The 17,755-nt window shown below is 37.1% G+C and overlaps 1 protein-coding gene across 2 annotated transcripts in view; it reads right to left on the reverse strand.

The window, feature by feature from the left end:
* LOC131433717 (protein qui-1) overlaps positions 1-17,755 on the reverse strand; it is a 271,477-nt gene that overhangs the window by 164,021 nt on the left and 89,701 nt on the right. For both annotated transcript variants that reach the window (XM_058600273.1, XM_058600272.1), the window contains 3 exons: positions 9,804-10,395; positions 2,742-2,821; positions 2,492-2,623 (listed from right to left, as the gene is read on the reverse strand). In XM_058600273.1, the coding sequence (XP_058456256.1) occupies positions 2,492-2,623; positions 2,742-2,821; positions 9,804-9,918 (327 nt within the window). In that variant the 5' untranslated portion in view covers positions 9,919-10,395. The remainder of the gene's footprint in view (positions 1-2,491; positions 2,624-2,741; positions 2,822-9,803; positions 10,396-17,755) is intronic.

A 17,755-nucleotide genomic window follows, 5' to 3' on the forward strand; every position in this document is an offset into this window, starting at 1 on the left:
GTTGTTCCTAGCGAGGAGGTTTTCTAAGCGCTTAGATATGAAGGATTTGGTTTAGTCTTGTTAAGACGTAGAGCCTTCTTGAGCTAGTTTTTAAGCAGGCTATCTCTGCATGTGTTTTCATATGCAGGGTTGTTTAATTGGTAAAACAATTTTCCTGTTTAGGACTTAACTACGGGATCGAGTCCCATCTCCGTAATAACATTTTCTCGGTTTTCATCACATATTTGCATTCGCATGTCATTTTTCCAATCTCAATGTCAATGCCTTACCTGAACTAACAAAGAATATTTTGCGCTTAGTATTCTCAAAATTCATCCATTTTCCATAACCAGCCACAATCCGATGTTTTCAGTACCATTTCACAAATACTTTGACGATTTCATAAAAAGTACAATGTGGTATAAAACAAGGTCTTTTGTCAACTTATAATATTACTGACTAATGTCACAGCGTTTAAAAACTATATGAGACAAGCTCAGCTTCATTAGGTTGACATAAGTTTTTCTTGGGCAAAATAAAACAGTGTCTGAACGATATATTGAATAATAATTATCAAATCACAATAGTTTGGGTCCCAGCTCATTGCACCATTCCAGGCAATGAAAGAGTCGATATTTTAGCCCAACGTGGTGCTATTGAGGGTGAAATTTATGAGAGACCGATTGCTTTCAACGAATTCTATAGCCCGTCTCGTCAAAGAACACTTGCCAGCTGGCAAGCTTTTTGGAATAAAGATGATCTGGGTCGGTGGCTGCACTCAATTATTCCTAGAATATCGAGAAAGGCATGGTTCAGGGGACTGGATGTGAGTAGCGATTTCATTCGTGTGATGTCCAGGCTCATGTCCAATCACTACACGTTAGATGCACATCTCCTTCGAATTGGACCTTCCGAGACTAATCACTGTGCTCGTGGCGAAGGTTAACGCGATATTGACCATGTTGTTTGGACATGCGTGGAGTATCGTGATGTCAGATCTCAACTAATAAATTCCTTGCGTACCCAAGGTAGACTATCCAATGTCCCAGTTCGCGACTTTCTTACTTGTCGTGACGTTCCTTACATGAAACTTCTTTATCATTTCATTAAGTCCATTGGAGTTCCAATTTAAATTTTATTGTATGTTAGACTGTTTTCTCTCCCATGAGTTCAATCAATAGCCAGCTATCTTATATTAAATAAAAGTGATGAACTGATACAAACAAACCTGAAATAGTCATAAGATCATGTACAAAATAAATGTATTTCATTTAATATAATTCATTTCGCTTGATAAAAACAGTGTTTAGATTAACTAATGAATACCAACATACTAATATGATATTCGAAATGTATTAGGTTTAAAGTACTATGTATTGTGGATGCCACGGCGAAGAAAAACGTATGTATATTGTCTATGAAATAAACGTATTTATGAAAAAAAATAGGTTGACATATGTCTAGTGAACGGCCACAGATGTTTTTCATACGAATATTTTGTTTCCTTCGGCTAATTGCTTACACCCAAACATAAAACCGTACATAACATAACGCGGAGATTCACACGCTTTTCGTGTTGGGAAAGATTCGTGACTGGTAGTGCGCTATTTTAATGTAATAACTGGGACAGTGAACGAAACTATGATGCGAAAGTGGGTACTTTGCGATCCGAATGTTTTATTGTTCGTTACGGACTTGACTCGAAACATTCGAACTTCGCTCGAAACGACGCTCCGAAAATTGGACCACAAAATCGGACTAAATTTTTGAGGCAAAAGAAGCGGCAGTTTCCAATAAAAAAAATGGTCGAAAAGCTTTCGATCTAGCAGGACGTTTACTCATGTGGTAAAATTGAGAAACAGTACACTGATAAGAGAAATGGGACCACAAATGGCACAGGAGTACAATGGGAAAGTTCAAAATTGATTGAACGAAGGCTTCTTAAATCGACGTTAACCAACCAATACAAATTCTTGAAAGGAACATATTTCACTTAATCTTAAATAAGCAAAATGTTTACGTTTTAAATCCTTTGTAAACTACACTCGGTGTGTTTGTAGCAAAATTAAAAGGAAAACAGACAAGATTGCTAGTGCTCAGAAAGCCCTCAAAAAGTTTTGAGAATATGCTTGAAATGATTATGTACAATGTATAACTGATTATGTACAATGTATAGATGTCACATGTGGGAGTAAAACAGATATGAATTACAAATACTGCTCTCACTATCTTAGAATGCCTATACTCATGTTATCATCATATGATATAAGATGTATACACAATAACAGTGTTACGTTCATTAGAAACTTTCATTCAGTGAGTTTTTTAGTCACTAGCAGATAAACCATAAAATACTTCAAACACATTCCCCATGTCGATTATTGGTAATCTGTTGAATAACAAGGAAAACATGCCAATTTAGCACTTGTAGTTTATTCGAAACGAAACTCAAAAGTTAAATGTACTGAATATCCATTTTCAGTTTTCAAACAATAAACGATTGGGCACTTACGATAAAAAACACACTCTTCGACACCCGGTGACACGTTTCTATTTCTGACAAATGGTCGTCGAGCGCGTAGGGATCCAACTCTACCACCGTGCTTTCACTGCCGGTTCCGAAGTGAATGTCGACGATTTCCACCTGTGAACGAAAAAAAAACAGAAAATCAGAAACGTGTAGCGAACAACGACTGTTGTACCAAATTGGAAAACAGTCTTTTGTCTGGCGGCCAATTTCCATAAAGTTTCCCCTCAATTACCTCAATTTGCCGATCGTCGTAAACCGACTGTAAATCAGGTCCAATCACCTCCAGCAACAGCCGGCGTTCCTCTTTAAAGTCTTTATCGCGGTCGCAATGGTGAGTCCAGGTCGGTGAGCATTGCATGATGGAGGATGAAACGGTTCACAGGAGAAGAAACGAGAAAAACGTCAGTAGCTGTTCAACGTTGAATAATAGCATAACATATCGTTGTGTATTTGTAAAGTTGTTGTGCTGACTTAACCATACTGTACGTAGCAGAATAGATGGATTGGTTCGGAGCACAACTGAGAAATTGTTTACCTGAGTAATCATTTGGGACAAATTGTCAACCAGAAATTATACTTTTCTATCTCGCAAACTTTTGCGAATACACCCCTTCGGTAAAATCAGTTAAAACAATATTTTCACTTGAGTAGGCAGCATGAAAAGAACCTAGTCAGTGTGTAGTGATTATAAAAGCCATGTGTCTCGCATATAATATTAGATTACCCTTCTATCGCGGGTTAGAAGTTCAATGTATGTCCCGATGGAAGTATTCTTAGTGATAATAGGATCATAGCACAAGCCTTGCAAAGGCTTGGTACGTTAAAAATGGGCTTTCAAATCAGTTGGAACAGAACAGTCAAATTCAGATGAGTTGTACTAAGTAGTACTAATAATTGCTAAATAGTACTAAATAGTATTTAATGGTGCTAAATAGCACTACATAATACTACATAGTACTAAATAGTACTAAGCAGAGGAAAATAGTACTGAACAACATTAAACTGTATTAAATAATAATAAATGATCAATCGAGAATCAAGCTCTGTCTTACTAATTCAATCCATAGAACTGCTATACCAATTGAGGTAACCATGAAATACGGAAAAACTTTATCTAGAAGCGAACCAATTGAATGATATGTGTAAAGCTTACTTCATTTAGAATTGGAACAAACTTTTGCTCATATTGTGGCTCTCCTGGTGGACGGATTTAGAAGTTCTTGGCGCCCACGTGTCGGGAATTTTGTCAGCTTCATGTATGATTTTGACATTCCGCAAATCGACTGTACTTTGTAAACAATCAACATGGAAGCCGAAAGAAGGGAAAAAATTGTGCACAGATATTTGGAAAATCCATTGTGGTCTGCATATAGCCTAGCTATACAGCTGAAATTGCCCAGAAATACCGTATGGTGCGTTCTCAAACGGTATAAGAAAACATTGACGACGATTCGGAAGCCTCAAGGCAATCGTCGGAGTGGAGCTGTCAAGACCGGAAACTGTGTGGTAAGATTTTGAAGACGATTAAGAGGAATCCTAATCTGTCGGACCGTGGTTTAGACAGAAAATTCGGTGCTGCCCATAGCCCATAGAACTCGACTCCGGGAAGGAGTCAAGTCGTATCGAGCTAGCACAGAATAGTGTGGTCATAAAACAGAATAGTGTGGTCAAAATTCGTGCTCGGAAACTATATGATCAGGTGCTGACCAAGTTTGACGGGTGTATTCTGATGGACGATGAAACCTATGTCAAGGCTGACTTCGGGTAAATCCCAGGTTAAAAATTTTACTTGGCAACGGCTCGGGGGGATGTTCCAACAAAATTTAAATTTGTTTTTGCCGACAAATTTGCAAGAAAATTTATGATTTGGCAGGGCATTTCCAGCTGTTGCAAAAAACGAAAGTTTTCGTTACAAACAAGACAATGACATCGGAACCATACCAAAAAGAGTGTCTCCAAAAACGAATTCGGCCGTTCATTTGATCCCACGACCATCCCGTAATGTTTTCGTTAGATTTGACAAGCTGTCATTACAGCAAAGTCGTTCAAAAATGGTATGCAGAGAAAGGGGTCCAGTTTGTTCCGAAAAACCTTAACCCACCCAACTGCCCCCAGTTCCGTTCTATTGAGAAATACTGGGCAATCATGAAGAGGAGACTCAAGGCAAAGGGAAAGGGAGCGGGTCATATCGCCGAAAGCCATTTCGCCGAAAGTCGTTTCGCCGAATGCCATTTCGCCGAAAGTCATTTCACCGTGGCCAAGATGGCTCGGCGGCACAAAGCCGCCGAGCCGACGCCAGCTGAGTCGGCCGCCGACCCGCCGTCGGAAGCGGCGGCCTCTTGCATACAAACCTGTAACCGCCTCGTTTGCCCGGTCTACTCAAAGCTAGGTTTCTTTGCTTTAGTTAGGTCCGAACGAGCGGTAGCGAGATCGGACAGCACATGAACCAAAACGATGTGGCGTAGCCGCATTAGATATTTTTTCATTTTCACTTAATAAACGGAAAATGCCACCTTCATTTGCCTGGTAGATACACCTATGCAATTGCTTTGGTGCTTACTAGCTAATAGTCAACAAGTTTTCTTGAGAACTACTTTCTGAGGTTCATGAATCAATCTTTATTCAAGAGTACAACAATCAATCATTATTCAAGAAGTACAATGGTAGGTCAACAAAACAGGCGTTAACGCTATCATCTTTCGTTTGTCTTTAATTTAAATTAATTCTAATTACGATTTCAAGACGATTTCAGGATTCGGCGAAATGACCCTTTCGGCGAAATGGCATTCGGCGAAGTGACCCATTCGGCGAAATGACATTCGGCGAAATGACATTCGGCGAAATAACCCTTTCGGCGAAATGACTTTCGGCGAAACGGCTTTCGGCGAAATGGCTTTCGGCGAAATGACCCTGATCCAAGGGAAAGGTTGTCAAAGACATCAATCAGATGATGACCTGGTGGAATAAGATAGCTAAAACGATGGACAAAAAAGGTGTTCGCCGCCTAATGATCCGTGTTACAGGAAAAAATCCGAGAATTCCTTCTAAACCGTGACGAATAATTTTATTCGTATTTTTTCCTTAAAAGTATGAAGAAAACGCTACATTTGTATAAAAAAAGATAAATAATAAATAACTTAAATACAGTCAATTGTCTTAGATAGTTTCTATAGATAATTTAATTTAGATGCGATTAGTGCAAAAAACATATATGTTGTCGCGATAAAAATGAAGTGAATGTTATTTTTGTGAAGTTAAGTTGATTTCTATGGCGGTGCCATTTTTTCTGCTCCAGTTTCCTGGTAACGTAACGAAACATGAGAGAGAAATAAAATCGGCTCAGAAAGGTTGCCAAACAAGCGGTAGCTGTGTACATAAAAATCGACTTACCTTCACAAAAATAACATTCACTTCATTTTTATCGCAACAACACCTATGTTTTTATGCACAAATAGCTTTCCTAAGAGATTGTCAGCTGGTTTTTTTTATATTCGTCACCGTTCCTGAGAAAATCAGATTTGAAGTGTGATAATAGTCCTCTAAATCACCCTAAAACACACTGGCCTCGGACCTTAAACATCAAAAGTTTATCGCACTAAAATATTAGAAACATCCTAGAAGTGTAACATATTGTCCATTAGTATACAAGAATATAATCCAAGAATACAAGCGAATCCAGGAAACTATTTGGTTTCTGTGAGACATCACAGGTCCTCGATGAAGGATTTGTAATCTATCTTACTCTCGATTGGGATAACGCGGGGTCGAATCCAAATCAAGCAATATCTTTTGGCCATTGTCGTTTACACGTTGTCAATTGTGCTCATCAGTGCAGTAAAACTTCATTCAATTCACATGAAACTGAATGTGGAACACATTGACGATCTCTCCACTGCAGTAAACTTCACTCTCTGACACAAACAATGTTTGCTGACGGCCCGAACGGGCAGCATTCAATTCATCACTCGTTTCTCTTCAATCGAAGGTCAGTTTAACCACCGTCAGTTGATCTCTTGAAGTAACAAAATATCTCTTTCAATAGTGTGAGAGCGGCCTTCAAATGAGGTTCATGTAAACATTCGAATTGGTTCAAGATAATAGATGGAAGACTAATCAGATAGCTGAAATATCATTCACAGAATACACACAAATTAATTGTTTCCTCCTTATGTTTTCATTTTTATCACTTTACTTGCATTTATAATTCTATTCGTTCGAAATTGCTTACTACCAAGAGCGAAGACAATGAAGCAGCTATAGTACTTGGCACTTGAAACTGAGCAAGCAAAACTTCAAATGACTAGGTACGATTATTTAACTGACGATGAATTCTGGGAGCTTCACTTGAAAATGGCAGCAAAAGTCAAATGAATTAGAATGGATATGCTGACGGTCAGTGACCATAAATTTCATTTACATCTTATATTATTCGATTGAAAATGAAATTTTACCGCACTGGTGCTCACAACCTTATGGAGCAATTCTATTTGAATTCGAAGGATGGTGAAACTCTCAACCGGTGAAACTCTCAACGGATGAACACGTTGTATCGTGTCAGTGGGGAGAAAATTGGAGTATTTCGCGAGAAAGAAAGGTTTTTCATCCGTACTTTGACGACTCGACGTAGTGACACAGCGAGATTTTTGCTTGCAGTCCAGTGAAAAGAAAGTCCATTGGACTATAAACGAACATTAACTGACAATATAGCCTTAGTTGGTGTGCCATCAAATCAGCGTCATCTCAAGGCGAGGTGACGCCAACCAAAAGAAAGAAGAAGAAGAAGAAGAAGATGTTTATATAAAGCGAAATTTCTTGCAAATATTGTTTCATCCCTTCGCCTTCAATATCAATAATGGCTTGATCCTTATGAAGGATGCTTCGGACGAGGTTTTGTGCATATTTTTCTCAAAACGACTCAAAATTTGGGTATTGCTTCAAATTGTTATTCAATTTAGTCCAACCATATTCTATTGGCCCAGACACGATCCAAATTATATCAACTCATTCACGACATTTTCGGGCATGGTTTTCTGTCAACATCGGCCTTTGCAGAGTACTTCAAATTTTCAAACTATTTGCGTTTGTGTCAATGTGATATAGATAGGTGAAGCAAAGTTAATTTCACTAACACAAAAAAGTTAAGTTTGCACCACCTGTTTCTACCTTATTGCGTTTGAGTGGCTATGAATAGTTTTGTCCGATTTCTCAAACCATTCCTTTTGCCTTTCTTAGGACATCACAGCGATTGAAGCGAGATTTAGGAACTCATCGACATGTTTTACCTTTTCGAAACGATTCACCCCTTGCTTACAAACTTTTCCGACTTTTGGATCTATGTATTTCGTTTGAATCATTTTGGAACTTTCAAAATGCGAGCACGAAAACACTGCTTCGAATGCGAAGGGTACGTGGAATCTATTATGACAAAATGCTGTGATCGAATCAAAAACAATTATCAGTTAATTCATTTTGACGGGACATGAAGGACAATACTTCTCACCGTGCGAGAAACATAACTCTATCATCCTACTTCACAGATGACGAGCAATCATCACCATGCTCTTCAGAAACCGACTTTTACATAGGTCGTTAAATTATTCTGATTTTATGAGTACTAATATACATCCAAAAATAATTTGTGATCGGTACGAAATTCTCCGGGACAGCTACACGTACAGAAAGAAGAGGAACAAGTGCTGAATGCACAGTAACAAGTGTAGAAGGTACATGAACAGGTAAGAAAAGTTAAAAAAAAAACAAGAAAAAAAATTAAAATAATACAAGAACAAAAAGTACCAGATTAAGTACAGAAAGTAAAAAGTGCACAAAATACTGGAACAGGTACAGAAAGTATAGTAATCAAAACAAAGTCATTCCTTATGTGGAATTTGCCTTTTCCGTTTCAACAGACTTCGCAGCCGATTCTTAGCATCCAGAAACACTGCATGACTAACACTGCGATCCTATTGACACTATGAATCCTTCCAGGTCGGGACTCGAACATATGATAGTACAGAAACAGTACAACAGTACAGTACACGAAGTACAGGAACAAATACTGAAAAAAAAGTTGAAAAGTTCAAAAGATAATGGTACATGTTATCGAGGCCAGAATTTCGACTGGCAAATTCAAAGGTGAAAAGGGTACTTGATACGCTCCCTTCCCTATAAAAATAACCTTATGACCATTTCAGAAGATCTAGAAGTACCTATGCCAAGTTTGATGTCAATCCGTTGTGTAGTTCCGGAGTTATGCCGTTACAAGCATACACACTCACATCCTATATATATATATATATATATATATATATATATATATATATATATATATATATATATATATATATATATATATATATATATATATATATATATATATATATATATATATATATATATATATATATATATATATATATATATATATATATATATATATATATATATATATATATATATATATATATATATATATATATATATATATATATATATATATAGATTTTATATATCGGCTTTTTTTGGAGATATTTGATGTGATGTGATAGAAATAAAGAGATTTTCTTGGATGAATCCAATGTTTTTGCAAGGCATTGTAATATGTATGAAACACTTGTACGAAGGACCTCTCTATAATTGAATCAAAGTAGAACTCCTCTGTAGCCACCACAATCTAAATTCAGTGGAAGCTTTTCAATTATTCCGTCCTAATGCCTCACTCTAAACTGATACTTCTTTGTTTCACTTCCATACTCAGTCGGTCAACAGAAGTATAAAATTACCATTTGCATCTGCATTTGTATTTTTATCTGTTTTATGCACGCAAATTTGAAATCGAACTCCGCTTTGTATAAAGCAATGAACTTTGGAAACTACGCTACGGAAACTACGCATCAAGCAAAAAACTAGTTTTGTCCATGTTTGCACATTTTCGAGTGTGGATGTTTTTCAGAGTAATTACATCAGTTGCTAGTTTTACAGTGAATGTATACCCAAGAGATGATTCAAGCACCATTGATAATCAAAACCGTCCCACGTACAATACCAGGTAGGTAAACTCAGATGCAGCTGGTTACGGTGTCAGGTGCCGTGTTCGCTCGGTACCGGCCGTTAGTCAAACATGATTTATATTTACATAACATCTCGGCATGGTAGAAACATCACATTTCTGCACTGGATCACAATTTTTCTAAAGCTTCCGCACAAAACACATGGTTGCAGCCTGAATGATCCCAGGGAAGCAACATCGAAAGAACACAGATGCCATACCTGCGATGTGTGAATAATCGCTTACCTTCCTTCAAACTTGCAACATAAATCTTGATAATGCGAGGAGACGGCAGCTTCGTTTTCTCGCTGTGATGCCCCCGGAGTGCGTTGAATATCGCTTCTTCGACTGAAGCCGCCATGGTTACTCCGCTTCCGGACCAAATGCCACCCTCTAACGACTTGTGTGTTTGTGTGTGTCGGTAGTCTGGTTTTACATTTGCTTTTTCTCCCAACAGTCGTGTTCTGCGGTTTAAAAAGCACCACTCCTCTCTTTCAACGTCGTGGAACGGGAATAACTACAGGTGTCTTGATATTAGAGCCCCAAGGCACGTTTCAACAGGCGGGTATTTTTTGCTTCAGTTTCTAATTCTCTTGCTTTTTCCACTTCACGTCTACGGTTCTGATGGCGTGAGGCGGCACAATTCGTGGGTGTTACCTCGCAAGGTAAAGCTCGTTATTTGCTGAAAGCCTGGGTGCCCGGTAGCTGAGTGCCAATGGAGAATATGCTTTTAGCGACGGGTTGCGTTTCACTTTCTCCAGTTCCACTGGGATGGTGGGCACCTAGTCCACATTCTCCACACTGGGATCCGACTTGAACTGATGCATTACTGCAGGACCTGTGAAGAAAAGAAAAGGAAAGGAAATGGTGCACTTTAGTATTGCATTGGTTCAATTTTTGTTCAAATTGGTACACAATCTGATTAGCAAGCTAGCTGCAACTCAGAAAAAGTGAAACTCGAACGAAGTTTTCTCAATGCATTTGTTGGATTATGAGTGGAGCTTGATGCTGTTTGTTATCTGAATACTGTTTCTTAACTTTGAACCCATTTGAAATATGATACCGGAGTGAGATGGGTGAATCGAAGTCATTCCTTGGTTCGCTGAAAACTACAATATTCGAATATAATTCTTACGCGATTATGTAAATATAAATTTTGAAAAAGATTATAACTGATTACATCGTAGATCGTGTAAATTTTACTCGTTTGGCCAATCTATGATCAAATCTATTTTTTCTATTTCTTATGAATTTTTAAATACAGTACACTAAAGTTCGATGGAAACAAAATTGCAAGCTACAAACTAGACATAACTCTGTAGAAATTTCAACAGCAAAAGCTCGTTTCATACATAAATTTTATTACAGCAAGAATTATGCTGGAAGAACAATGACTTTCTAGGACTGTAAAAGTTTGTCCCCAATCTTGAACTCGATCGTGCGAAGTTAAGACGGAACAATTTTAACTTTGAAGCAAATGGAAAAAGTATCAAGTCACGGTAGAAACTTCTTCGTACGATTGAAAGCGCTGCCTTCATACAAACTCCACTAACGAGCGAGTATAGAACAGAAGCTTGGTAAAACTCGTTCTAGAACTATCTGAGCGAGAGGATCAACGAGGATGAATAATTTCTGAACTCCGTGCGCAAATCAATTGATTATTGCAACGAACGTTAGCAATCTTCAAAACTGAAGTCCGATTACCAAGAAGGGATCTTCGGAGTAGTGACTACGAGAAAACTTTTCCAAGGAATGCTTAGGCTGATGTCAGAGTGAAAGCGTCGCGCGATGCGTCGAGGCGCGCGTGCGAGCTAGTTACATTTGATCTAAGTAAACCTGTCAGAGTGAATGCGATTCGAAAACAGTAGAACGCGTGTACAGACGCTTCGCGTGGCGCTTCCATTCTGACAGCAACCTTAGTTTTATTCAGTTTTCTTGGGTTTTTATACAGATTTTCAGCCGGAATGGCTAGCCTATTTGATCAGCTCCTTTTCTATTATTTGTTTAGGATATCCATTTAGGACATAGATTATTGTATGTACAGATATGCAAATGACTACTCACTTGAAGCAACAGCTGACATTACAGCACAAGTAATGCACGTAGAGTTTACGAGGTGCAACAATGATTCCATAAAATCCGTATAAATGAAAAAAAAAATCACATATCTACCACACCCTTCGAGGTGGTCTATTGGGTAACTATACAACAATTCCAGCACGTTTTCCATGCTTTGTAACATTTCTGGAACGCTTCGACTGAGATATCAGCGAATACCCTTGTCACGGTCGCCTGGATGTCTGTAATCGACTCAAATTGGGTTTCATTGACAATCGATTTTGTTCTAAAGAATAAAACTAGTCGCAGGGTGACATACCAGACGAGTGAGGCGACTATTGCCGACGACGATCCTTTAAGATACCAAATACTGGGACACGTTGGTATGGTTTGGCACGGAGCGTTTACGTTCTACGTTTCCGAAGCTCTTTCGCCCAATCTTGCTTTGCTCTTGAGAAGCATCGCTTAATTTGAGTGCCGAGCACCACCAAAACACGTCTACTCAACACGACACAGCAGGTGAACTAAACATGCTAGAGCGACGGTAAATATATCAATGGAGCAGGGAAAGAAGCCGGGGAAAAGGAGAATAAATTTGAGATCATAGGTTTACCACAAGCGCGACAATAAAATAGGTATCATTACTTAATTGTCATTATATATACTAAAAAGGGTGTAGCCGGTCCCCCAAACAGAATAAAAATTGATATACGCTGTTTGAAATGGTTTATATTGGAGATGATTTTCCCAAAATTTTACCCCTTTAACTATCATATTGGTGGAGTTAGGGTGGTGCTTTTGATTTTCATTTTATTTAAATTTGCCAAAAACCTCTTTAGCAAAAAATTAGAAAAATCAGGAATATTTTTCGAATTATGGGAAACCTTTCTGATTTTTTTTCAGAATTTTTCAAAATGTGATTTTCAGAATTTTTCATGTGCGAAAAACGTTCAAAATTTTCGAATTTTTTTTAATCGCGCTTGCAATTTTGGTACCACTCTAGATTTTTGAAAAAAATGTGGACGGGTATAATATCAGACTTTTAAAAAATATATCATTCGGAAAACCATGCGTCTCCATCAAATTATCATCATCCGATGGAGACGCATGGTATTTAGTTCTAAAATCACATATCATATGCCCTTAGAACTAAATACCATGCGTTTCCATCTACAACTTGAGCTCAGGGCTTGAGTATTGACGTAATTAATAATGGTAAAAAAAATTTATTCCTTATGTTATTTACACACGCCCGCACGCCTGGGTCGATTTACCAAGCAATGATGTAGGGAATGCATTACTGAACATGTGTGGCAGCGGACGGTTGTAATTCGTTTCTAACATCAACATCTTGCGGGATAGTCTGGAGGTTTGGAGGTTAGCAATTAGCAGTCCTAAGAAATACAATAAACCAGATAAAAATCATGTCGAAGCGCCTGCAGCAAGTCCCGAAGACCTAAAAAAAACGTATTTTTTATACAAACAACATGTTCTTTTAAGCTTAATATTTTCAGTTTTTTGCTGTTTCCTGAAGAGGACCCCTTATTTGAATAGTTTCGGAAAATCGTATTGTTTTATTGCTTTAATCGAAATATGTATTAAATAAAAATAAATGAGAAACTGAGCTATGTAAAATAATTGGATTTCAAACACTTTCGCAAATATAGTTCATCGAATTTACTTGCACTTAGTGGTCTTTTTCTGGTGTTTCTTGGAGTAATTTTCCCATCTATCAGCTCAAGCTCGTTTATTATGTATCTAGTTGTATGGCTCAGACTATGACCACTCTTTACCTCCATTTGATCGATCCACCTTGCTCGCTATGCTTATCTTTTCCTTGAGTCTTCCGAATCACATTCAAGAACCATTTTTAAATGGTTGTGGTCTGTTATCCTGATGACATGCCCTGCCGATCGTAGCTGTCCAATTTCAGCTGTACCTATGATAGGTGGATCTCCAAGCAGCTGTTGAAAACCGTGGTTTTTACGCCGTTGATTAATTTATTATGGTGAAGTACTACTTATCTTGTTTCCTAAATTCCTAATTCCTAAAATATTCCTGATTTTTTTTCAATTTTTGTGCTAAAGGAGTTTTTGAAAAATTTTAATGAAATGAAAATCAGAAGAACCAATATGGCAGTTAAAAGGTTAAAATTTTGGGAAAATCATCTCCAATATAAACCCTTTCAAACAGCGTATATCATTTTTTTTCTGTTCGGGGGCAGTTCTTATGTGCAAATCCGGCTACACCCTTTAAATGTGTTTCGACTCCTCGGGTTTGAAATATGATCGAAAAAATCTGTCTTTTCGAATGTACTTCCTAAAGAGTATCGGCAAAAAATCTAATGTTGCGCATATTAAGGCACGATATTGTCATTCGCTTAGAAAAAATAACATACAAAAAGATTGATTAGGTAAACCTGATTGGTTTCTGGTAGTGCCATAACCCAAAACCACAGCAAAATCGCTACAGACAGAATCCCATGGATGAACAACGAACGATTTTGAGATATTGAAGGGAATAATTTAGTTCAGGACAAAAACCTGTAACCAATAATCTTGCATTCCAAAATTATTTGAAAAACTTTTTCACCAACTGAAGAATGTAGTAACTAACAAACAGCATGGCTCTTTCAAAGGCCGCTCAACTACAACAAATCTTCTAGAATCTATAACATTCACTTCGAACACAATAGACGCTGTCAATCACGTAGAAACATTTTACGCTTTCGACCGTACTGACACACCATTACTTCTATACAAACTACAAAAGCTTGGCTTAGAACATTGCCTTCTGGAATGGCTCAAATCATACTTAACGAACCGTGTACAAGTAGTTTGCATCCAATACATAAGCTCTGAACCAATTAATGTAACATCTAACGTAACTCATGGCTCCCACCTAGAACCTCTTTTTTTATTTATATATAAACGACTCAATAATCTAAAAGTGCTTATATATGCAGAAAACATGAAACTTTCCATGAAAATTAAAAATATCAACATCGCTGTAATATTCCAGAATGAAAGCATTCTATTCAACATTTGGTGCTGCAAAAATTTGGAGTAGACTTTTGCAGCACCAAATGTTGAATAGATTGCTTTCATTCTGGAATATTACAGCGATGCTGATATTTTTAATTTTCATGAAGAGTTGATGTTAAAACATGTATCTCAATAACTTTCAATAGGAAAAACGAAACCCCAGTCTGTAGACCTATTTTTAGGGAATCAAATAGTAGATAAAAGCAGCATTGTACAAGATTTAGGTTTAATCTTGGACTCCAAGCTAACATTTGTGGAACATTACAATACAATAATCAATCAAGAAAATAGTGTGCTGGGCTTCATCAAATGCTTCAGTCATAACTTTCAAGACCCATATACTATAAAATTACTATATAGTACATAAATCAGACCCATTTTAAAATATTGCAGCCTAGTATGGAACCCATATAAAATTATTCACGAAGAACGTATCGATCTAAAAACAATTTCTTTTATATGCACTACGTAAATTAAACTGGACAGCATTTGCTCTACCATCATATGAAGCACGCTGCATGTTCGTCAATATACAAACACTTAAAGAACGCAGTCAATCGAATAATGCGCCATTTCAATTAATACTTCGAACATCTTGCCCTTACTATGTCGAAAAAGCAATTAAAATCTCAGCTTTGTCGTAAAAAACAATGCGTATTATGTAAGCGAACATAACTATTTTGTAGTCTATATTTACTTGACGAAATAAATAATTAAATAAATAAATAATAAATTATTACAAACCATCCATAATAACAACGTTTAGATTTGATTAAAATATTGTCAGTCTTAATAGTAGCTTTTCTAATATATGTTAGATGTAAGCAAAAATAATGCCTTGGCGAGTGGAATACTCATATAACTAATCAGTTATAGGAGTACAACGCTCGAAATCGGTTAGGAAATGTTCGTAAACGATTTTTTTTTCTTCACAATCGAAGACAACAAATTTTGTGTTCGTGATTTAGAACGCGAATTCGAGCTTTTGAATGAATCAGTGTTCTTGAGAATGAATCTTGTTTCCGTGATCTTGAGAGCATACAAAAGGATGATACATAGCAGTTTTGAAATTAGCGTCAATTACCATGAATAATGCTCATCGTCATCCGAGGAGTCAGCAAATCTATTCAAAGTGTGCTAAGTAATATACCCACCACCTCTGTTGGAACAGTACTGGAGCCGTCATTTAACATGAACATATCGGCTATATCTTTCATCAAACGTGAAGTGCATAAAAATCTCTGTACTATCAGGATGGACTGCAAGATTTTATCAAAAATGTTCATCGCATACTTTACAAATCGTAATACTTCTGGAAGACTTCATACTTCGTTTTTGGACAGTTTCAATATCGCAACTGGCGTTCCCCAGGGAAGTCATGCTATATGCAGTACCAATTTAGTCAAGTTGTTGTTCTACCAGGAATAAAACGCTTCAAAGGATTCAGAATAAAATTCTGAAAATAATTTTGAAGCGTCCTACCTGGTACAAATGAGTTACACAAACTCACAAATATAGAACCATTAGATGTAATGTCACATAATATCATTAGCAAATTCCGACAAAAATCGATGAAATTTTCAATTGAATCGATTCGCTCTCTGTATTAGTTAGTAAGTTACTATATAAGTTCCTTTTTCCCATTACACAATACAAGTAGGTTTACAATTTGCCCTACACAAAAATCACAGAATTTAGTAAGCAAATGATGTCTTAATGGTAATAACCAAATGATGTATATAATAGGGCTGAAAAGTCACCACTTGTGGCTGAACACCAAACTTAAATCTCAATAATTTAAGTTTAATCTCATATTTCAATACATATTTATTTAAAAAAAAACAAAAAAAAAGCATTTTTACTTTGCACGAATTCGCTCGACGATTTTATTTGAGTATTCTATGAATGCCCGGGTTGGTGGTTCAATGCATAGGACGCTGGTCTTACAAACCAGTTGTCGTATGTTCGAGTCCCGACCTGGAAGGATTCTTATACCGTTTTCGTTTTAGAACCTACACGCGGGCTACTCTTACTCCAAGTAAAACGAACACGTGGTACGCGCCCTAAATAACAACTCATATAAAAAGAAAAAATAAACAAACTCGCATGGATGCGTGGAAACTACGCGATTGGAGTCCGATCTAGAGCTACCCCAGGTTGCTAAAACAAACTCATCAAAAGTTGTTTTGGCGACTCTGGGTCAGCTCTCGGGCTGCTCTGATCAATAAACGAAACCGGTATTAGTGTCAGTAGGATCCATAGTACTAGCCATACAATGATTCTGTACACTAAGAATCGGCTGGGAAGTCTGTTGAAACAGAAAGGCCAAATTCCACAAAAGGAATGTAATGCCAAGACTTTGCTTTGCTATGAATGCAATAACTTTAGAACGCCTAACATCTGTCAAGGATATTGGCATCATTTTTGACCGAAAAACTCACGTACGTATCAATACTCTATACCAGGGGTTCCCAAAGTGGTCGATATAGACCCCTTGAGGTCGATAACCTTTTTGCGGGGGTCGATGTAAACAAGAATTGACTATGGGGGTCGACGAAGTCTAGAAATCGACCCCCTATTTTTTATATAAGTTGTTATTTGAAATATTTACGCTAAAAAAGTTGTATTTATTTGACCATCTGCAGACATTGGTAAGTATTTCACATCAATATTAAAAAAGCAAGAAATTGTATTTTCAAAGGAATTTGTTGATGGGGGTCTAAAGCCTAAATTAATTTTAGTAAAGGGGTCCATGACCCAAAATAGTTTGGGAACCCTTGCTCTATACTATACTTCATCTGTATTTTTCTAACCGTGTTAGTAAAAACACATTCAAACATAGAATATGATTATACTTAACCTGAAATTTAAGACATTTTTTTAATCATTTTTGTGATTTATTTTTCAGATCTATCGTTCAACAACACTGCAACTCAGCGCAGACTTATCATAAGTCAACAAACCAGAGCAGCATAGTTAGAGTAGATGTTTTTCTAGACCCCAACGTTTCTGATTGATTTTTTTTTTAATTTTTGGTGGTTGTTGAAAGTAAAAACGATAATAAAAAAAAGGTAAAACGAACGATTTCACGATAAA

Source organism: Malaya genurostris, chromosome 3, assembly GCF_030247185.1.
Source record: "Malaya genurostris strain Urasoe2022 chromosome 3, Malgen_1.1, whole genome shotgun sequence".
Lineage (NCBI taxonomy): Eukaryota > Metazoa > Arthropoda > Insecta > Diptera > Culicidae > Malaya > Malaya genurostris.